Genomic DNA, 22,795 nt, shown 5'->3' on the forward strand with positions numbered 1-22,795 from the left:
AGAACTATGGCAGTGTCATTAGTAGTGATCGTGTTCGTCCTTTGTTGCTGAAGAAGACCATGCCATCAGAGAAGTAATGACATGACTTGCACTTGACTTTGTTTTGAGTGAGGGAGAACTGTGCAGGTCACCAGCCTCACTTCTCCTCCAGAGCCATTTGAATCCAGTGACCAGACATTCATCAGGATGACTGGAGATGACCCAGGATGCACTGGGAGATCTTGGGCCCTTTAGGCCAAGGCCTTTGCAGGTTCTCACTAAGGAAGTTAGGAGAAGGACTGGGCTTGGAGGAAGAGAAGACAGGGAGTTCTTTTTAGAAACCATTTAATTTGAAATGCTGGCTGGACATTCAGGTGAGATGTCTACCAGACAGCTGGAGATAGAGGGCTGCTGCTCAGTAAAGAAAAGAAGTTTGACATAGGCTTTGTAGTTACTTATAAAGAAGTAATCCATCATCATGGTAGTACATGAGTTTGTCAAGGAGAGGAGTGAGGAGGCATGAGGACAGAGCCTTGGTGGGCACTGCTTAGGGGGTGGGAGGAGGACAATGAGTCCATAAAGCCTACCCAGTGGTTAGGAGTGATTATATAGGTATGAGGAAAACCAAGAAGAGGCAGTGTCTTGGAAACCAGGAAAGAGAACATATAAGCAAAGGAGGAGGTGGTCAACAATGCCACATGCAGAAGGGTCAAGGAATACTACTTCTGGACTGGATCTGGGATTTCATTGGTGTTGGAAACTCTTGATGATGAAACCCCCTCTACTAAAAAGGCTCAGCACCTGCTTCTTCAGCTTATGATTTTAGAGAATTCTGGGGCACAGAAAAATTAAATGAGATGCTGCGGTCACCCAGCCATTATCTTGCAGAGGCTGGACTTGGAGAGGCAATGCGACATGATAGATATAGTGCTTTCTGAATCAGGAAGGTCTGGGTTCAAATTCTGCCTTTGAAATTTACCACCGTGTGTAAATGTGTGTATGTATGTATGTAAAATCAGGAGGTTGAATGAGATGGTGTCTAGGGTCTCCTTTAGCTGTAAATCTGAGATCCTGTGGACCCAAGTCTGCTTGACTCCAGGACTGACTCTTTACACACTGTGCCATGCTGCCTCTCTAAGAAATGTTAGAGAGAGTAGAATGGTTGAGACTGAGGAATGAATGAGAGATGAGAAAACAGAAGCCAGAATCAGAGAATTTAGCAGGGGTACCCTTGAGGGTTTTTTTTGGTGGTTTTAGGGTAGGGAAAACCTGAGCATGTTTAGAGAAAGCAGAGAAGGATCCAGGAGAGAGGGAGAGATTGAAGATAAGAGAGAATAATTGATGGAGTAAGGTCCCTGAGGAGATGAAAGGACATAGGATCCAGGTCATGATAGGGGTGGTATGTTGGTTTGTTTATCCTTTGTTCTTGAAGAGGACCAATGGTGTCAGGAGGGTGATGGCTTGACTTGAGAGTGAGTTGAATTTAAGTGAGACAGAGTGGTACAAAGTCATCAGCCCCACTGTCTCCTCCAGAGTCATCAGAGTCTGGTGGCATTACCTTTGACAAGGAGGCAGATCACCTTATTCTTGGAGGCCAAAGGAAAGGAAGGAGGGAAGAGTGAAGAAGTAGATTTGGAGGAGTAGAAGGGAAGAGATGAGGAGGCTCACGATGGATGGCTTTGGTCTTCTCAGGAAAGTAGCAGACAAGATTGTGATGAGAAAGAGTGATGGGGCTGGAGGAGAGGTTTGGAATGGCAGCTGTGGGGAATTTGTCATGGAGTCAGAGAGTGATGGAAGAACTGCCATGCCATTGGGGTGTGTGTGATGTTCTCCCCACTTCTAGCTTATTCTCTCTGAGATTCCTCTCATCAATGACACTGTATATCTAAGCTTCTTGAGGGCAGGGACCATATTTTTGCTTTCCTTTATATCCCCAGTGCATAACTTAATGTCTGGAACATAGTAATTGCTCAATAAACACTTGTTGGTTGATTGATAATTAGCTTGAAAAGAGATTGATCTTTAGACACTGGTCTAATGAACACTGACCTACTGATACCGTTTCATAGGGTCCTCAGCTCTTGTAGAGGGGAAGGATTTCTTTATTAACGGTGCAAAATTTTTGAACTCACAAAATGAAAACTTATCTATACTTTAAGGCTATGAACTGGTGTCCTTGGCACTCGGAAATCCTTGCCGTTGGAGGAGGCATGAAAGATGGACATTTATATGTCTGGGATGTAAACACCAAGAGTAGCATCCAGACTCCATGTACGAAATCACAGGTACACTCATGAATTAGATATGAACTGCTTCTGAATTCAGTTCATTTTGGTTCTTCCATATTTTAAAATAGCAGTTTGTGGTCAAGTGCGGGGTCCAGATCCCCCCTTTTCGTACTTGGTATGGGTGGCATCCTTGTTCTGTAGTGGTTTGAATAAGTAGGACCCAAATAGACTGTCTTCTCTATAGAAAAACTCCCCTTTCTAGACTGTTATTTAGATTGTATTTCAGACTGAAACAACAATGTCCACAATTCTTTAATTTATTTACTTCTTCAACAGATTTGTTCCCTGATCTGGTTACCTAACACAAAAGAGATTGCGAGTGGCCATGGTATTCCTAAACATGAGGTGACTCTGTGGAACTATTCCCTCCTGACCCAGTCTGGTGGGTTTTTCGGTAAGTGGGTGAATCAAATGTGTGGTCCTACACAGTCAAAAAATATTTATTAAGCACCTACTATGCGCCAGACATGCTCTACTATGTGCTAAAGCTCTGGAGATACAAATACAAAGAAGAAAGAGAGTTCCTGCCCTCAAAGAACTTAGAATTTAGTGCACCAAGACAAAGATAAAAGGAAACTGAAAAGCAGTGGTGGGGAGTGAAAGGGGAAGCAAGGTGAAAGAAACTACTCTTCTTTAATTGACATGAAAACTAGAGTGGAGAGGGAGTAACTACAGTTTGACTGACAGGGGGTTGTCATTTTAAATCTCTGGGTCTCCTCTTGGCATCCAGTCATGGATGACATAGTGACGATATTGGGCAACTGAGCTCTAATTCTGAGCCCCCTTAGCACCACCTCACCTCACTTCGAGTGAAGAAAGCACTGCCTGGAAAGGTAGGAGACTATGCCATGAAAGGGCTCCATTTCTAAGAGCTGTCCATCACAGCCCTCACCCATGTGCTCAGGGCCTGTCCTGGAAAAGAAGGCCGAATCTTGTTTATTGACAATGGCGATCAGAACACCTCTTAGTCTTGTTTGGCACAGCCACGCCCTGAGAGGGCCAGGGCTGGGGAGGCCTCCTGGGAAGCCCAGCTCCACCCCGACTGTGCTGCCACCTTGGTCTCTGACCTCCACTTTCCTTATCGGCAAATTGAGGGAACGGGACTAGAGGATCCTTAAGATCCCATTCGCCTCAGAATCTGACATCTGTGAATTATACACCATCAACGTTAAAGGTGCATGTGGGCACAGAGTAGGTGCTTTATAGCTAATTGCTCACTAAAACAAATTTGTAAAAGGTTCATGGGGTCTTTTTAAAAAAAATTATCTATCAATGTAGTATGGTATAATGGATGAAGTGCTGGATTTAAAGTCAGGAAGACCTGGGTTCAAATCTGCTGCAGACATTTATTAGCTGTGTCCTTTCACGTTTCTGGGCCTCAGTTTCCTCATTTACAAAGTTTTAAAGCTATGATCCCAAGTTCTGCAGAATTAGTGTTCGTAGAATTTAGTAATTATATTGACTTTCATGTAGGAGGTTAATATAGATTATCTCTTTTGTTCTCCCAGCATGAGGTGGCCCTCCAGAGAATATCAACACATTTCTTACATTAAAAATTACTGTTTGCAGAAGCCTGAATATTGCAGTTTTGTTGGACACACAGAACCTTAGTGTTACGCTATGATCCTCAAAATATAAGACTGCCTGCTCAGAATACTCAAGTGGCTCTGTGATCTCATTGGCAGGGGTGTGGTGCCTTGGGGTAAAAGAGCAGAGACAGTTGTTAAATTTTCAGTGTGAGCGTTTACACCTCAGAAATGGGCACATGTTGCATATTGAGGCTTTGTTCGCCACTTTGTTGGTGACTTAGATTTAAGAAAGTGATAGAAAAATTGTTAATAATGCAGATCAGACCCAAAAGTTGTCCTTTACCCTTCCCCTTCCCTCCCCAAAGCCACTTCTTAAACATTACACGCTGTAGGATGTAGGTAGGTATTCCTTACAATGAGGCAGGTGACAGCCCATCCATGCCTGCTTATCCTGTGAGACTCTTCTATCTGTCTTCCAATAAGTTAGCTTGCCACCAATTTGCTAGCTGTGTGACTCTGGGCAAGGATCTCCCTTATCTGATGTGAGGAAACCAATGGTGCACACAGGCTGTCTCTCAATTATCCCCCTCATCCTGCCAATCTACTTTCTTTATCATTCATATACTTACACTATAATATTCTCTCCAGACTTCTTTGTTTTTAATATGTTGCAGTCTGCTCATGCCCACTATGTGCCTCTCTATTGCCCCATGGGTGATTACACTATTTGCAATCTTTGAGACCGTTGTGTTGCTCAGGGCTGCACATATGCAGTTTCCATGGGTTTCTGGACCCCTCTGCATGCATCACAGACAGCACCCCTACCTGACTGCAGTGGAGCTTTCTGCAATAGCAGCGTATCTTTCCTAACTTCTATTAGTATTGCTATTATTTCAAAGGAGTAGAATCTTCATATTTGTAACCACAAGACTGGGGACTTCAGTTGAAAGGGATCCACCTCACAGCTAAAACTGGCCACAAAGAAGAAACCAAAAACTAATTCTTCAAAATTATTTTATTACTAAGCTCTAAAGGAAGTATAGAGAATCTTCTTTTGGTCATATCTGACCCTTGCTTGACCCTCTTAAAAACAAAGTGGTGAGGGAGGAAACAAGTGTTTATTAAACAGATACTCGGAACTGTGCTTAGTGCTTTACAGTTTGTTTCATTTGATCTTCACAGTAAGCCTGAGAAGTCGGTCCTATTATTATTCCCATTTTACAGTTGAGGAATTGAGGTAGAGAGAGATTAAGTGACTTGCCCAGAGTCATACAGCTAGCAAATGTCTAAGGCTGCATTTGAACTCAGGTCTTCTTGACTCTGTGCCTTATGGCACCACCTACACTTCTCCATCTCTGATTAAAGGTATCATCACAGAGAGTGCTCTGCCCCAGGAGTCAGGAGGCCTCGATTCTAGCCGTGTGACTTGATGCACATCTTTTCTTTTGTTGGGCCAGGCTTGCATCGGGCCATATGGTATTAGTTCAAGTTTATGATTGGGATGAATTGAGATACTCATACATTACCCAGGGATTATCAAAAAGAAATTCACTTAGCTTTTCATAGAAAGGCTGTTTGACAAGGATGTAGCTTTGATTCACTTGGGCAAAGCTTTTCTGCTTCTGTGTTTGTCATGGTGGCACATTAGTGTCAAGGGGATGTCTTCTGAATTCTTGCATGATGGATTTTTACACTTGAACCACCAGGAAGCTATATCAATGGTTCAATCCTTTGATCCCTGGACCAATTAAGTTTTGAGGGATTTTAGGAAAAGATAGCCTAGCCTACATGGCCAGGACCCCAGTAGATATTGTTGTGACCACACGGCCTCAGTTTCCTCAGCTGGCCTCCCTTTCCCACCAACCTTCCATAGTACCACCTTCCTTTCTATCTGGTTTAAAATCCCCACCTATTAGCCATTAATGGGTCAGACAGCAATGAATAGGGGCATTGCTGAAACAGAACAAGTAAAAATGCACATTTTCTGGTAGGATTCTTTCAACTTCTGTAATTAAGACTCATCTGTTAGATTAATTAATTAATTAATTAATTAATTAATGGTATTGGATGCTGAAGAAATGCAATACTGAAAAGGTGAATTTCTATGGGAAGCAAAAGCATCCTGGCAATTATAATCTCAACATCTCAGGGAGGACATGAGGCCTAAAGAGAAGAGGGTATCTGGGTAGGTGCCAGGGAAGGTGCTGAGGGACGCAAACTTCACTCACCTCTTAATCTTGTCCATTACTAGCCCTATTTCCATCCATTTTAGCAGAGTCTGGACAAAGCTCAGCTGGAGGCCTAGGTATGGGTTGGGGATGAGGTCATCAGTGTGCATTGTGTCGTGGGTCAAGGTGAATATAACTGGATGATTAGCCCAAGGGGCCAATTTGCTTTTAAATCCTCTTTTTACCCCCTGGTATTCACCACATTAATTTGTGTCTTTCCTTCTACAGGCCACAGAGGCAGGGTATTACACCTGGCCTTGAGTCCAGATCAGAACAAGATTTTTTCAGTTGCAGCTGATGGAACAGCCTTTGTCTGGAAATGCTGTTAATGTCACCAAAGGAGACAGGGGTTGATGGAGCTTGTGCCTCAGGGGCTCTGTTGCAGGTGCCTGGGGGCAGATGCTCCTCAGTACTTTTGGATTCAGAGGAGCAGGAGCAGCCCAGCCTGGGAGCAGACTTTATGTCATAGATGAGTTGTCTTTCCTGAGGACCCAGTTTTCTCTCACTCTTCCAGAAAGAAAAGACTTGTGAAGGGAAAACGACCCTCCACTTCATCAGATACCCAAACATGTCCCCAGGTTGGCTCTCTCTTCTTTTGGGAACCCCTTAAACTGTACCCCAGTCCCTACAAATGATGTAGCCACTTCAGTCAGCCTTCTGCACCTGAGTCCTCTGTCATGTGACCTGCAAGTAGCTCTGGCGCTGAAGGGCCTGTCCTGAGCTGCATGGCAAACTCACCACTAAGCAGTAGGGCCTGAGAACCAGCTGTGCCCTATTGTTGGGAGGCTTTTAGGAGACCTCTGTGTGCTAGGAGCACATTTTCAGAAAGTCAGACGATTAACTTTGGATGCTCCCCTATACAGAGCCCACCAGTGCTCTTGTCCCTTATGAGCAGATCTCTCCCAGATCTCTCTTTGGTTCTTCTTCTTCTCCTTGTCCCCTGAACCTCCATGATCCCTAGACTTCAATCCTCAGCTCTGGATTCCCCCTCTACACTTCATCAGTTATAATAACCGTGGCTTACATCTTGCCGTTTGTCCTGCTGTGGCCCCATTTCTTCCCACCTGGACTAGCAGTGATGTCTCTTGTCCCTTGGCAGTTAATCCATTTGGATTTAGAACTTGTGAGCTGGGATTGAGCTGTCTTGGTTGGTGTGTGGGCGACTGAAGTCTTCCCAGAGCCCACATATTTACCTGGTCTCAGACGAGATCATTCTTTGCATCACACTCAGCTGTCCACCTAAGCTTTTATTTTCTACTTCCTTCTCTGGACACAGTCATCAATTCAGTCCTACCATTGCTTATGGACAGGCTTGTCAATCAACTGCCCACCGACTCTACCCACCACTCCTATGATTCCCTGGATTTCCTTCTTGGGACCCCACTCCCCTCTTATGCCTCTCCTATGGCTAAACCCCTTGAGGGTATTATATTTGTGTTCTCAACAGTTAGCCTAGACATGGGCACATAGAGCTTAATAAAAACTTTTTTCTCATTCATTCATTCATTTATTTATATTGTGAAAAATATTAGCTTATTTAATATTCCTATTGAGATTGGCTACCAAATGGTTATTTTTTATGCTGCAATGACTTATGAATAATATCTGCTAATATGTAAAACATTGAGATCAGCTTGGATGGCCAGGGAAGGAAGTCCAATGTGCGTTCAGTATTCATATTGACTTATCCAATCCAACAGTGTTGTGAGGCTGGTAGTACAAGCATTATTCCCATTTTACAGATCCTTAAAGAAGGTAAGTCCATCACTTCCATAATTAGTAAGTGCTTGCCTGGGTTTCAGACTCCTTTGTCCCTCCAGTTCTCCCTACTGCTGCACCATACTTGGGCAGAATGAGCTCCCTGAGCTTTTGAGCAGAGAGTGGTGAGATGTGCAGGGATTCCCATTCTCATGGCTTCAGTGATCCCCTCTGTTTGTTTCTAGGCCTTTCTTCTCACCCAAAGTCCCCCCAGCTTTCTTTCTATGTACTGAACCTTTTCTTGTTCAGCCCTTGGTACCCCACAGTGGGCTCCAATGGAGCATGTCTAAAACTGTTGTCATGATCTTTCCCAACTTGAAATCATCTCCAGATTCCAGCCTTCCTATTTCTGTCCCTGGGGTCCTCATTTGGGTAGCTGCCAAAACGGGCATTCTTGGTCTTCTCTCTGTCACCTCCTACAGTTAATCTGCCTCTTTGTTTTTGTTCAGTGATGTGTGCGACCTCATTTGGGGTTTTCTTGGCAAAGATACTGGAGTGGCCTGTCATTTTCTTCTCCAACCCATTTTACAGATGAAGAAACTGAGGCAAACAGGGTAAAGTGACTTGCCCAGGGTCGCAGATCTAGTTAATGTGTGAAGGTGGATTGGAACTCAAGTCTTTCTGACTTGAGGCCTAGCTTTCTATCTACTCTAATACCTAGTACCACTTTCATCCTGAAGAATTCTGAAGTTCTTTATCTGATCATACCTGCCTGTTATTTCATCTTTACTTTTACCTTATTCCTCCAATCCTTATCCTCTGTACTCACAGCGGATGGATGACCAATTCATCTATCTTACAGCTCTTTCCCATGCTACTGCCCTTGATCTAGCCCTGTTCTTCCATCCTGGTCTCAAGCCCTTAGGGACCCAGTTCAGCTCTACACAGTGTTTCCCTCTCATGTCTCTTCTTCCCTTGTCTGTCATGACTCACGCTTTACTAACCTCCCACTCTCCATTCTCCCTGCCATCCACTCCCTATTATCTTTATGAAATACTATAAAAACCTTCATTGGGCATTTCAGACTCTTCACAACCTGGCCCTTTCTTATATGTCCAGAGTGACACATTTTGTCATCTAGCATTAATGGCCCCCTTGCTGTTCCACACATAATACCTCATCTCTCACCTCTGTGCTTTTCCCCTGGCTGTCCCTTATCTCTGGAGTCCATTCCCTCCTCATCTCCACTTCCTTCTGGCATCCTCATGTTCCTTCAGGATGCAGCTTCAGCACCAACTTCTACAAGGAGCTTTTGCCGATCTCCTCTGATGCCAGTACCCTTCCTCTTAAACTACCTTTATTTAATGACTTAATTTATTTGTATTTATTCCTTTTCATAGTTGTGTTCTATATACACTTATATAGGCACTTATTGTCTTCCCCATTAGAGTATAAAATCCTTGAGAATAGGGATTCTTGTATTTATCATCTTTGAGTCCTCAGCACCTGGTGCTGTGCCTGGAACTTGGTCCATGGTTAATAAACAGTGGTTGGTTGATTTCATCTCAGATGGATGATGAGGAGTTGAATGATTATTGAGCTGATAACATTATAGACGCTGGGATGAATCTGTCAACCCCCAAACCACTTTCTCATGACTGTACGTGGTTTACAAGCTTCTTAGAAATCACATGACATAGTGTGGTTATATGGAGAGCATTAATTTCTGCTTATCTCACAGGACTTAAACCAATAACTTATAACTAAAGATTCATACTTTCAAAAGCATAAACACCTGCTGATGTGTGTGAAGCCTGGGGCAAAGAAAAAAACCATCTACATCACTGACTCCCAAATCTATAAGTCCAGCCCTAATAATGTCCCTGAAGCTGTCATCACACGTTGCTAACTCCTCATTGGATTTTTCCTCCTGCATGTCTTGCAAGCACCTCAAACTCAATGCTGCCCCCAATGGAGCTCATTTCCTTCTCTCTCTGTATCTCCTCCTTCACACTTCTTGGCATCTGTTGAGTGTACTACTCTTCTTCCACTTCCTAGTTCTCAGTGGCTTCCCTGTCCTGCCGCCCATTCATCCAAACAACTGCCCAGTATTGTCGCTTCCCTTTTCCTCCATTTACTTGTCCACCACCCCTCAACTTAGCTCCTTCTCTCCCCTAGAAGAGTTGTTTATAAAGTGTTTTGTTCATACATCCCAGCAGAGAAAAAAATCAACCTTCACAGCAAGGCCCAAACTCAAATCTTTTGAGCATTTGTCCTTTTTTTTTTTTAACTTGTTTACCTAACTAATTATGTTTATGTAATGTATATATTAGAATGTGAATCTGCTCTAAGAGTTTTGGGACACCCTATATTCACATGGGCAAAAAGAGAAACAAAAATGTGAGAGAAAGATGAAATAATATTAAAAACAATTTGAAAGTGTTGCTAATAGTCTAAAACTCCTTTTTGCCCCAAAAGTTAATTCTTGATGAATTTTTAACGATGATATTTTAATGGGATGTGATTGAAGATGCTTCCATGTTTTTGAAAATCTTGACTTAATACTTTGTTAAGCCAAATGATTTGACCACCTATTTCTAAGCTCAGTTTGTTTCCATTCTGGTTTTGATGGTTGTCGTAGCTGAAAATGTTTATCCTGGAAAAATTACATGGATCGTAATGAAAGAAGTCCGTCAGCAGATTCATGTCCTAGCTCTTGATGTTTATCTTTCAATTCTAGTTCATTGATTAGGCAAAGTTTATCATTGAATATTTTATAGCAAATTTCTTTTTTATGCCAATCAGAGGTTCTTCCTAACTAGTCAGAAGGTGTTAGTCTTATATTTAAAAAATACGTCATGAATGAATGACTCATCAATGAAAGTCTTCCTTTGATTTTGATGCAGGTTAGAAAATTCTGTTTCCAAATATAAGTGTGCAGCTACACAAGTTTTTATAGGTGACATCTTTTTCAATAACAAAAGTTGGTCTTTTCAAATTCTTCCTAATTGTGGTGGCTACTATCTCAGGGCAAAATATAGTGAAGGTAATGGTCATTATTAATGATGGTAGATGTAAACTTGTATTCCAATAATGTTCTTGAGAAATTTGAATTTTTTTTATCTTTTTTTCACATCTTATGGGATAAGCATCATCTTTAAGTCCACAAAGTACGACCAATAGAAAATTCCTAGTAGGAGGAGGAATGTCTGTCATTGGATTGTTCATTTGTGCCTGCAAAATTTCATCTTTACCCTGTGGTTTCTTTGGAGGAATTTTCCAAAGCCACTTGTTCAATTTATGAGAATGAGTTAAAGCTAGGTGATGTAATCCCTTCAGTGCAGGCAATCTGGTACATGTAGACTGCAATATGTTTCCATGTGCCAATAGAAAAAAGCAAGTGAGGGGCACCACTGTCAACCCTTCCGTCATTTGTAAGTCCTGCTCCTTCCTTTGGAAGCAGAAGGTGTGTGGCATATGACTGACCCATACACCAAGTGGTTGTGCTAATCTATCTATCAAGTATTTATAGAGCTTAATTCGACTTTTATATATATTCTACTTTATATGTAAATAGTATTTCTGTATAAGTAACGCAGAAACCCGAGGGAGGCTCAGAAGCTTAGGGGTGAACATCCTGGTTGTTTTAGGTGACCAAGAAGCTCAATCCAACATGGTTTCCATCACACCATCCTTCCTCTTGCCATGGCCATATATCCTGTCTTCCAGTCTGTTTTTGAAACTAACAAGGTTGATATTAAAATTTAGCACCAGAACTGGTGAATTAGGTGGAGAAATATGATGTATGGACAACTCGGTTTAACACGTATTAGTTTAATGCCACAAAAATGCTATCACTGGTGCTTCTAAATCTCAGTTCCATTTTGACAAGGTGGTGAGGGATCTAGATGGTGCAGTGGATAGAGCACTGGGCCTGTAATCTGGAATACGTGAGTTCAAATCTGGACTTTGGTACTCACTACCTTTGTGACCCTGGGCAAGTCACTTAACCTCTGTTTCTTCCACTGTAAAATGTGGATTATAATAACACCTACCTTTTCAAAGTCATTATGAAGAACAAGTGAGATAATATTCATAAAATATTGAGCACATTGTCTGACCCAGTGCTATCTAAATTTAGGCTTGGAGTATAGATACAGCTATGCTGAAGTAAATATAAATAGGATGGCAATCAGACTTCATGTGAACAACGAATCTTTTAGCTTAAATGATACTCCAAATTGTCCTGCGTTTAGCAAATACTGCCTTCCTCGCAGGGTTGTGAAGAAACTGCTTTGTAAAGTGTACCTAAGGAAATGTGAGGTGTTCTAATGCTGTGCAGACAGGATCTCAGAGCAACCACACCTCTCGTGTTTCTCCCATAGGAGGGCCAAATCCCCATTGGTCAGGTTATTAAGGCAGTTATCTGAATAAATCAGCCAAAATCCAAGTTTTCACTTAACATCTACCTTTTTAATTTGAATTATCTAACTTATGCGCAATTTTTCGCCTCACTTTGCCAGTGGAGACTTGGCTTTCATTTACTTATGCTTCAGGAGAAGGAATAACTATTTCTCTTTGGTCACAATTGTTGAGTATAGCATTAAGGAATTATAGTGCTTGAGTCAAAGTGGGCTAAACCACTCCCTTGATGGTATTGCTTATCCAGTTGAGATATTCTGTTGAAAGAAAAGTATAGACACCAGGTCCTTGGGGAGTACCACATTTTCCAGGAGGGCTGAAGGAAGTGATTCCTACAAAAGTGCCTTTGCATATCAAAGGGCCACCAGAATTCCCCTGCAAAAAAAAAAAAAGATTTAGGATGGGAGGGAAATCAACATTAAATGTTAGTTGCTATAGGAAAGAGGTTTAAGAGACTAAAAAAAAATAAATTGTCTTCAGTTGATACTTAGAGCAAGTGAAAGTTAGCATTTAATAAATACTGTGGTGTATTTGCTTAATAAATAGCATGGTAATATTTGAAAAATCTTAAATTTTATCATTCAGTTTCTTTTCAGAATCAGTGAAAGCATGAGCTAAAATCCTAGCAGCAGCTAAATATTTTTGTTTGTTTTTTTAATCTCAACGTCTGAAATTAATCAGAATTTTTTCATTTTGAAAAGAGAAAATGGTGATGGAAATCGTGAATTTAGTAGTTTATTTAAAAGCAATGTTTTTACATTAAAGGGCAAATTAGTCAAATATATTTGAGACATTGTGATTGAAGTCCAAGAAAAATGTCTTGGTGGTTTAAGTTCTTTATGGATTGTTCAGTCATTATAGTTGAGTCTGACACTCTGTGACTCCATTTGAGATTTTCTTGATAAAGGTACTGGAGCAATTTGCCATTTCCTGCTCCAGCTCAATTTACAGATGAAGAAACTGAGGGAAACAGAGTTAAATGACTTGTCCAGGGTCACACAGGTAGTGCCTGAAGCTGGATTTAAACTCAGATCCTCCAATCCCAGAGTTCTCTCTGATATGTCACCTCACTACCCCACTTTCTGGTTTATTCTTCACCAAAAACCAAACAAAAACCAATCCAAAGGCAAACCAGACCAGAAACCCAACCCCAAAGGCAATAATGACCAAACAAAAATCTCACAATGATATTTCCTCTTAGGTTTCTTTTGGATTAGGAAATCCTTAGCAACCAATGACACGCTAAAATGCAGCCTAGAGTCAGAGGGCCTCAGTGTGAATCTCCTCTCTGTTATTACCTATATGACCTTGCCCAAGTCACCCAACCTCTGCTTACCTCAGTTTTCTTGACTGTCAAATGGAGATGATAACACTCCCTTCTAGGGTTGTTGTGAGGATCAAGTGAGATCACATATGTAAAGCACTTAGCACAGTGCCTGGCAACATATATGTATATATTTATATTTATATATATACATACATACATGTATATACATATATGTATACCGATGCTATTTATTATTGTTATGGCACCTGGCACATGGTAGGCTGTATATAAATGTCAGCTCTTTTATCAGTCTGAAACAAGAGCTCAAACATGACTACCTGCAGAGGAATCTGGTGGTTGATGGGCAGGATCCTGGAGGGCCTAGTTGTAACCCTCTTAGAGAAGTAAGTTACCATTTATGCAAACCATCTGGCTACTTTCAGGCATAGTTAAGCCAAGCTAGCAAGCCATTTGAGGAGGTGCAGTAGGGAAAGTGCTGATCTAAGAGGGCTAGTCAAACACTCCTCCCTTGCAAGCTTGTCATGGTGCTAAAAATTCACAGCAATCACTGTTATTCATTAAGGTAAAAGAGAGAGCCTGGAATAGTGAGGAAAGAGGGGTTAACCTTTCCCCTGATGTTAGCTATCTATGGGACTGTGGGCATCTCACCACCTCCCTGGTCTTCAGTTTCCTTATCAGTCAAATGATGGGTTTGGGCTCCATGTCCTGTGAGGTCCCTTCCAAACCTATGATTCTATGCACTTGGTGTGTGTTTCTGAGAAGAGCAGGCCTTAAGGGTTAGGACAGAGGACACATGTTGTGATGAGTTGGCAGAGAGAGTTGAGGAAGTGTTGGGGATGGGGGTTAGGTCCTGCCCCCTCATGGTGCCCCTTGGTGACTTGCACCTATGAGGAATAGAATGTTAAAGGATATGTCTGGGGCCTGAGAAAAGGAAGCTGCAAGGTGCCGACCAGCTCCACCTGTCTTACTGCCTGGACTACAGCTGTCTCTAGTGGCCAGGCACCCACATTGATCTCTCTGCTTCTGTTTTCCCTCCCCAGACTCTTCTGGGCCTCACCCACAAGAATCTCCTTCATTTAGAAAGGCAAACCATTCATTCTGTCCCTGCCTCTGTTTACCTAACAGAATAACTACTGTCTCCACCTTGTTCTTTTACTTACTCCACTCGTGTCTTTCCCACCATTTCTATCTCCAGCACAAATCATGTTCGGTCCAATATCAGGACGATGATTGTAATGATCTTTATCACTGCAGATTTTTCTGTCAATAACGGTGACATTGACTTCTCTCAGAGTGTCTGGTAACTTCTTGGGTTTCTTGGTTATTGATCCCCATCCTGCAGCTTGGCAAGTGGTACCAGGTTTAACATCTGTTCCTCTTTTGGGCAGATTCAGTTGTTTTACAGCCTTTGTAATCTTTACTTTCCCATTGAGCTATTGGATAAAAAATGTAAACAATTATACTTTCAGGACAGGATAGTGAAATAATGCCCATGTTTGTTGCCAGTAAAATATGTATAAATTGGTGAGATCTAGACAGAACAGAGCACACATCAGAGACCAGAAAGCCAAGAATGCATCTCTATGTGTGTATGTGAAACCTTTTTCACATCTTTCCCAACATTGTGCCCACTCATATCCAAATCCCAAATATCCCCTTTCAGCACAGGTATGGCTGCTATGGAGCACAGTGGTCTGAGGGATGGTAGCGAGAGAGGAGCAAACCTGCCAATGTTGGAGGCGGCACAGGAGAGTGGGAAGTATTCTCAAACACTGTACTTCTGGAATAATAACAAGAATTCCAGGCCCAAAGATTCAGTACATGAAGCATGGAAGTGGGAAAATGGGAGAGGCCTGAGTCCTGAAGTGGGGGCAGCAAGACTTGGCCTTTGCTCCATATGATTGTAGCCTCCAAAGGTCAAGGGTTCTGATGGTGTACTCTTCAAGTCCTAACTCTTAGGGTAGTAGTATAAGACTATAGGTCCTAGGGGTAGAAAGTGAGAGCAATAATTTAATGTACTGGGCTCCTGGAAATCCTTTGAATTTTTAGAGGGATCAAATAAAAGTTGTCCTAGAAAAAAAAATACGTGAAAACCCTAAGGCAGCTTATGGAGTTGGGACATCTGTTGGATTTAATGAAAATCCATAAAATTAATGAAAGAGCAGTATGAGGGTGCATGGCATAGCAGATACTGTTGAAGTTAGGAAGATCTGGGTTCCAGTCTCACCTCTGACACTTATAAGGTGCAGGTCACTTGACCTCTGAGTGACCATCTCCCATTCTGTGAAATAAGGGAGCTGGACTTTCAAGGTCCTTCCCAACTATAAGTCTATAAATCTCCCAATTTCTGTTCTGGCTTTAAATATGTGATCCTCTGATAGCAAGAGAGTTTATCAAGTAAATCTTTTAATTATCCTTCTCCCCACTTGAAAAAAAGTAAAAAGAAGCATTTATTAAATGTGCAAGAAGTGCTAGGCACTGTGCTAAACATTTTACAAATATTATTTCATTGAATCCTCATAACAATCCTGGGAGATAGGGCCTATTATTATCCCCATTTTACAGATGAGGAAACTGAAATAGACCGAGGTAAAGTGACTTTTCCAGGACTATACTGCTAGAATCTGAGGCCATATTTGAACTCAGGTTTTTTTCTGACTCCAAGCCCAGCACTCTATCCACTGTTCACCATTCTTATGCTCCTGAGGAGGCACTGTTCTTCCTCCCCAATTTCCTCCAGCCTAACACTTGGATGTCTCCAGTTGAAAAAGGAAAAGGGCTCAAGTTCTTGATGAAAGCTCCTTTTTACAGACTAGTATAGTATCTTTCCTCTAATGTGATGGAGCTTCTCCAAAGTTTTTTCCATAACTCTGAGAGTCTATCAGTTCATCTTGGGGCAGCCCTAGTCACTTAGCCATGAGTAGGAGAGTCCTGTCCTCTCAATACAAGATCAGTGGTACTTCATAGTAGGGGTTCTTAACTTGTTCTGTGCCACAGATCTCTTTGGCTCTCTGGTAAAGCTTATGGACTCCTTGTGAGTTTTATTTTCTTCAATGCATGAAATAAAATGTATAGAATTACAAAGACAGCCAATTATATGGAGGTAAAGATCCATATTTTTCCCATCCAAAGTCTCAAATCCCATGAAATCTATGCAGTGACCCTTTGGGGGATTCCTTGAATGAGGAGATATTTCAAAAATCCTTCCCAAAGGTGCATCACTTTATACATTCATCATGCTGATTAGAAAACATCTTTGATGAACTCCCTACAGTTATAGGTCCAACACATGATGTGTTGACTAATTTATAACAGTTCTACATACAAAAGAAGAAGAAATTGAAAATAGTATACCTGGAGAAGTTTAAGATCACCTTCATGTGTTTTTTTATTGTAGCATGGATAGGGAAACTCTTCCTTAATGGTCATCCTCTGTTGTTCAGGCTCTTTCTTGCTAACTGAGCGAGCTCCAAGAATGACCGTGGCTGTTTTTTTTCTGAAACAGATAGGATGCAATTAGTATCAGGGAATTCCAAATACTTGTTGCATCTGCCATTTTATAGATGCTAGCTATGTCATCTGTGTGTTAAGAAGTATATTACTAAATGCTATATATGCTCTGGATGTAGCGATCTGAAAATATTGGAGAAAACTGCAATGCTCTCTCTCTCTCAGGTACTATGGCTGTTCATCTTGTTTTCATTTATTTTTGGAGGGGATAGTGTTCAGATAGAAATGGTCGTAAAACAAGAAATATGTAATTAATGTTGTCTGAATTATTTATTGCACAAGTGACCAAAAGAAGTGGGTTGGTTTCTTTTTTTTTTTTTTTTGGTAATTGAATAAGGTGTTGGTATACAAGTTGATGTTCTTAGTACTAGTAATAGTAATATATATCTCCCTATACTTATACAGTATATTAAAGGCAGGTGTGTGACATAATGGATAGAATGGCAGCCTGGAGTCAGGAAGACTCATCTTCCTGGGTTCAAATCCAGCCTGAAACACTTACTAGCTGTGTGAGCCTGTGCAAGTCACTTAACCCTGTTTGCTTCAGTTTCCTCTTCTGTACAATGAACTGGAGAAGGCAATGTCAAACTACTCCACTGTCTTTGCCAAGACCCCCCAAAAGGGATTACAGTGAGTCAGACATAACTAAGCAATACTCTCTACAAGGAGACGCAGGTAGGTGGTTTGGTGGATAGCTGCTAGACTGTGAATGTACCCTGGGCAAGTCAATTGACTTCTCTCAGACTATTTCCTCACCTGTAAAATGAAGGGTAATGAGACAACCTACCTCACAGGATTTTTGTGAGGATCAAAAGAGATAACACCTGTAAGGTGCTTTGCAAATCTTCAGCACTCTATAAAATAGGAACTCCTTTTAAGGAGTGGTTTGCCATTTCCTTTTTCAGCACATTTTACAGATGAGGAAAAGGAGGCAAACAGGGTGAAATGACTTGCCAAGGATCACAGTAAGTAAGTATGTGAGGCTGGATTTGGACTCAGGTCTTCCTGGCTCCAGATCTCCAATCACTGTGTCACAGAGCTGCCCTAAGAGAAAGGAATGAAGGGTTCCCCTGCGGTTGAGCTCTGTAGCACTCTCTGTGGCCTGATGTCTCTGCTGACTTCACATTATGCAGAGACTGTTTAATCTTAGCTTCAAAGCCCATTTGATGAAGGCTCCTGTTTGTTGGAGATGGATCACTTCACTGCTCCATGCTTACATGGAGGATAGAGGAGAGAGTTGTTAAGTGTTTGGGAAAAGAGCATTCTGATTTCCAGTTCCAGACTTTCTTCAGTTCCCTAAAGGTAAAGAAAATTTACAAGAAGCTGAGCTGCAGAGGAGCCTAGCACCTCAGTCATGGTCAAGGACCTGAAGAGAATCTGGAACATGTGTCTTTTTTTCTCATAACTGGAAGGCAGAAGACCAGGTTTGTCTTCCCTCAAGCTCTTGCTAATTTCACCCACTGTGCATGCATGGGACATTGGAGTCATCAACCTCAGTTGGAGGAGTGTTCAGCAAATGTTCTTTGAGGCAAGGGTTATATTTCTATATGGATCCTGGACCTGCTCCTTTTTGCCCTTGGGTGTCCATTCACAGGTAGTTCAAGGTTTTCTGACAGCAAAGGAAACAGGTCTAATTGGGCAATTCAAGGCCCTAGCTTTGGACTTCCCCAGAAAATCTAAGTAGATACAATGGATAGAGCTATGCAAAATATTTGGGGGATAGGAGGAAACCAGACTGGGTGTCTTGCTCATGGAAGTTAGGTAATGAACTTGTAGGCCTTAAAAAAACAAACAAAAAAAAGAATTTCTATTAAAGGTTTTTTTAAACCTGAGATTATTTTCTCTCAAGAACTTGTCTCCCTCTCTCACCCTCTTACTGAACTTTAGAAATGGCAACATTCTAAAGACACACATTTATTTTACATAACATTATCTCCTCAAAAGTTGCAGTTCACAATCTGAACCTATTAGCAGGAGCTGTGATAGCAACTTGTTCAACATTGAGTCCACTTACTTCTTAGTGAGTTTTTCCTTTAATGAGTCAAAATCTGCCTCTGCTCTTTCTCCCCCATTGCTTTGTTTTCCTATTAATCTGCTTGGAGAGAGGGGCAGGTCAGCAAACTTAATGAAAAAATTTTGAAGGCAGTCAAGTGTTTACTTACTGTGTACGACAGTGAGCTGCAGTTATCACCCAGTTCTCTTGGATCAGAACTCCTCCACACATAGATTTTCCATCACGGATTAAGGCCATGTAAGGATAGGCTTCATTGCCTCCAATTATATCTACACAGGAGTCTGTTTTAAAAAAAGAAATAATTAAAATAATGAACAATCTTTCCGGGAGGGGCTTCTTGGAAAAAGAATGTTTTCTTCACTCTTCTTGGAAATACTACATTTAAGCATTTCCATCAGAAAGGAAGGGCCCACCTCCATGTCACCCACAAAGAACATGTTGATGTTGAGGGTCATTTTGAGGTGGAATGTGTATGGGGGAGTTGGGTTCAGTTGCGAGTTGGGACATATCACTGGCCTAGTAATATTAGGAGAACTGCAAATATCTAGCAAAAAGGAAACAAGTGTGTAATCATTTGTGGAGCATGAACGGTATTTGGGTGAAGTGATAGCTTTCAGAGGATTCCAGAGTATGATCCTGTAGTACCACCTAGATTGGAGGAGCAGATGTCCTTCCTGCCCACAGGCCCTGACCAAGTCCCTTAGTGCAGTGGTCACAAGCAGCCCTTTGGTCACAACTTTCCTTCCAAGTCTTTAGCCCTAAGGGTAATTTCCTTTGGCTTTAGTGTTTGGCATCTTGTAATTTCTGATTTTTCTTGTTTTTGTTCAGGTGTTTGAGTCATATCCAGCTCTTCCTGACCCCATTTAGAGTTTTCCTTACAAAGACACTGGAGTAGTTTGCCATTTCCTTCTCCAGTGCATCTATTTTGTTAGGAAATGAGAGATTAAGTGACTTGCCCTGGGTTACACAACTAGTATGTCTGAGGTGGGATATGAACCCCATACAATTTGTCATTTTCTTCTGCAGCTCATTTTACAGTTGAGGAAACTGAGCGAGATGGGGGTTCATTGACTTGAACTGTACAACTTAGCTGCCCTAGAGAAATCATTACTTAAACACTTTGTCCCAAACCCGAAATAACTCATTGCAAAGCATAGCAGACATCACAAAATTTCCCCAAGGGTGCACAAAACAAAGTTGAAAGCAGCCAAGCCAGGAGAGCCCCACCCAAGGCCCGCAGATCCCTGTAGCTTAATTTCTCTGCTGTGTCGAGATCTTGGCCAGATCTTGCCAAGAAAAATACCTCTGCAAGTGCACTGTAGTATTCCAACTCAGAATAAAAAGCAATCCAGGGGATTGGGCTCTTCCTATTTTTATCCACTTTCTAAGCATCCTGAGAGTGGAAGTGAAAGAGTGCTGTACTCCTGAGGGGCTCTGAGCAGTGACTGCTGTCTTCCTCTTCCCATCACAATGTTCTTTCTGATTTATCCTCCCAGTTGTGGTCATCTTTGTAATGACATAGGATCAGGTTTGGATTTTTCAATTGTAGTCCAAAGTGGGAAAGCCTTGATTCAGCTATGACATGAGACCACAGCTGCTACCTCCTGGGGGAGGGATAGAATGCTACACATTGTTTTTTTTTTCTTTTGCAAAATACCATTTTTGGATGCTAATCTGGAAATGTTTGATCAAACTTGCCCATGTGTCTGGAGAAGGTCACACATACAGACAAGGTCCACTAGACTTTGGAAATCTGCCAGGTCTCCCAATCAGAACTTGATTTAGCTTTTTTGATTGATTGTTGAGATTTATTAAGCAATGGAGAGAATGTTAAAAATTCAGACTAACCTTAAAAGTGTGCTGTGGGTCCCTTTTATTATTTTTATTATTATAATTATTGGAGAGCTTGTTGTCACACATTTACCAGCACACCTCTGTATACAGAACTCTCCTTACAGGTATATGTCATTACCACTGTAACTTTGGTTGTTCGCTTTCAGAGACTATCGGAAGCCTCCTGCTAGCTCTCCAACATATTTCTTCATGCCTACTGGATGAGCTGGATGAGAGTTTCACAGTTAATCAATGATTATACCGTTAATAATAAATTATACCTCCCCTATCCTCCAAATAAAATTGAATGCATTTTATTGGCCGTATGATACAGTGCATGTAACAGAGAGCCAGGGAATGTACTGATGATTCAGTGGGGTCTCCCTTTACCACTGCAAATGGCCATCTTCTCTACAGCTTAGTCTTACAATATTGTCCAGAGCACTTAGAGATTATGACTTGACTAGTTTTCAACTTTGTTCTTATTGGCAAATTTAAAGCTCAAAGCTGGCAATGTGCCCCTTTGAATGCCAGTGGCTTAAGCAGTTTGTTCTTCCCCAGATAGAATGATGAAAAGATTTTCTTCTGAAATACAAGCATGCATCTTGGTCATCAGGAAAGAAGGCTAAATCTAATGTTTTACAAGCTATGATAACTTCCCATTTGTTTGTGGCAGAAATAATACCAAGATGTCCTCCTGAGCATTAAAGGGCTGGAACAGAAATAAGTAGAAACACTCTTACCTCCTGGTATTAGCAGTAGGAATGTGACACCAGAGAGCAAAGAGATGAAGGAAGTCAAAGGCATGTCCATTTTTACTTGTACCCTCCTTGTCCTTTGAGCCTTTCTGAGTACTGATGTAGTCTATTATATACTGAAAAAATAAAAGGAGGGTGTGGTTTTCTTTCATACCTCTTCCTCTGCTGTTTCCCCTCTTGAAGATTAGCGTTAAGAAACAAAGCATGGGTGACCACCAAGTGACAACAGATGACCAATTTTAGCAGCCATCACTGCAGCCTTGCATAAATTTACTACTAATGGGCGATATCACATAGACTTAGGACAGGGTGAAGGGAGAGGACCCCGCTTTGAGTCAGAATGGTACTTATTCCTATGTAATATTTCTCTTAATTACAGTAATATTATTACTGAATATTACAGCATTCTATGGTAATGATCTAACTGTTCATGAGTTTTGCTGATGTGACTAACTTTTTTTAAGGTATGAAGAAACCAAGCATCTAGGATAATAAGGACTGAGATAAGAAGGAGTGTGATTTTAATTAAGAAAGGAAGATATTTTGAGATCAAGTAAATGTAATTTTGAAAAACTATATGAACAGTCAGTCATCAACCAGATCTTTTATTAGGCATCTCTAAGACATGTAAAGATGGATTGATTTGTCGGCTCTAAGTGGAAGAATACTCTTCCTCATCCCCAGGCTGATGCCTTCCAGTCTCTTGGTTGCTTTCCCCTTTTTGGAGAATGAGTTATCCATATTCTTGTCTGGAGGTGTTGGGGAGGAAGAGATGAGTTAGATTAGGGGTTCTTAACTTGTTTTTTCTTTGTTGTGGTTGTTGCATTTGTGTTATTGACCTTGTTGGCATTCTGGAGAAGGCTTTCCCCCTCTTCTCAGCTTCAAACCCGAGGCATGTTTTGCCTTACTACAAAGGAAGGATTCCTGGTTGGTGGAAAGAAGGACAACTCGGTACTGCATGACTGGTACAACTTTGGAAAGGTGAGGTGTTCTTTACACATGGCTGTATGCATGGCTCCGGACTGTGTCTGGGACCAGTTTTGGAGAACAGGAGGGCAAAAAAAGACCTTGGGAAGTGGCTGATGTATAAAAGAGGCCATGTCTCAATATGTCCCTGATTTCCTGCTTACTTCCATGGAGAATCTGGGGAATTTCCCGTTAGATAATATCAGGCCCTATTTCTTGGCTGAGCTATTTACTTAGTTCATTCATTCTGTATGTTTTCTGGTATGTTCTAATCTCTACAAT

The 22,795-nt window shown here is 41.5% G+C and overlaps 2 protein-coding genes across 2 annotated transcripts in view; one reads left to right on the forward strand and one right to left on the reverse strand.

Moving 5' to 3' along the window:
- Window positions 1-7,522, forward strand: part of CDC20B (cell division cycle 20B) — a 42,191-nt gene extending 34,669 nt beyond the window's left edge. Inside the window, exons 8-10 of the mRNA XM_072606645.1 lie at window positions 2,139-2,264; window positions 2,544-2,661; window positions 6,253-7,522. Of these exons, the coding sequence (XP_072462746.1) occupies window positions 2,139-2,264; window positions 2,544-2,661; window positions 6,253-6,353 (345 nt within the window). The 3' untranslated portion in view covers window positions 6,354-7,522. The remainder of the gene's footprint in view (window positions 1-2,138; window positions 2,265-2,543; window positions 2,662-6,252) is intronic.
- Window positions 7,523-12,173: 4,651 nt separating this feature from the next.
- Window positions 12,174-21,653, reverse strand: LOC140501737 (granzyme A-like). Its single transcript, XM_072605630.1, has 5 exons — window positions 21,533-21,653; window positions 19,105-19,237; window positions 16,787-16,928; window positions 14,593-14,865; window positions 12,174-12,519 (listed from the first exon to the last, which is right to left on the reverse strand). Exons 1-5 carry the CDS (start codon window positions 21,600-21,602, stop codon window positions 12,358-12,360), a joined length of 780 nt encoding a protein of 259 aa, XP_072461731.1. The 5' UTR covers window positions 21,603-21,653; the 3' UTR covers window positions 12,174-12,357.
- Between the last annotated feature and the right edge of the window lie 1,142 nt (window positions 21,654-22,795).

Source organism: Notamacropus eugenii, chromosome 4 (genome assembly GCF_028372415.1).
Source record: "Notamacropus eugenii isolate mMacEug1 chromosome 4, mMacEug1.pri_v2, whole genome shotgun sequence".
Taxonomy (NCBI): domain Eukaryota; kingdom Metazoa; phylum Chordata; class Mammalia; order Diprotodontia; family Macropodidae; genus Notamacropus; species Notamacropus eugenii.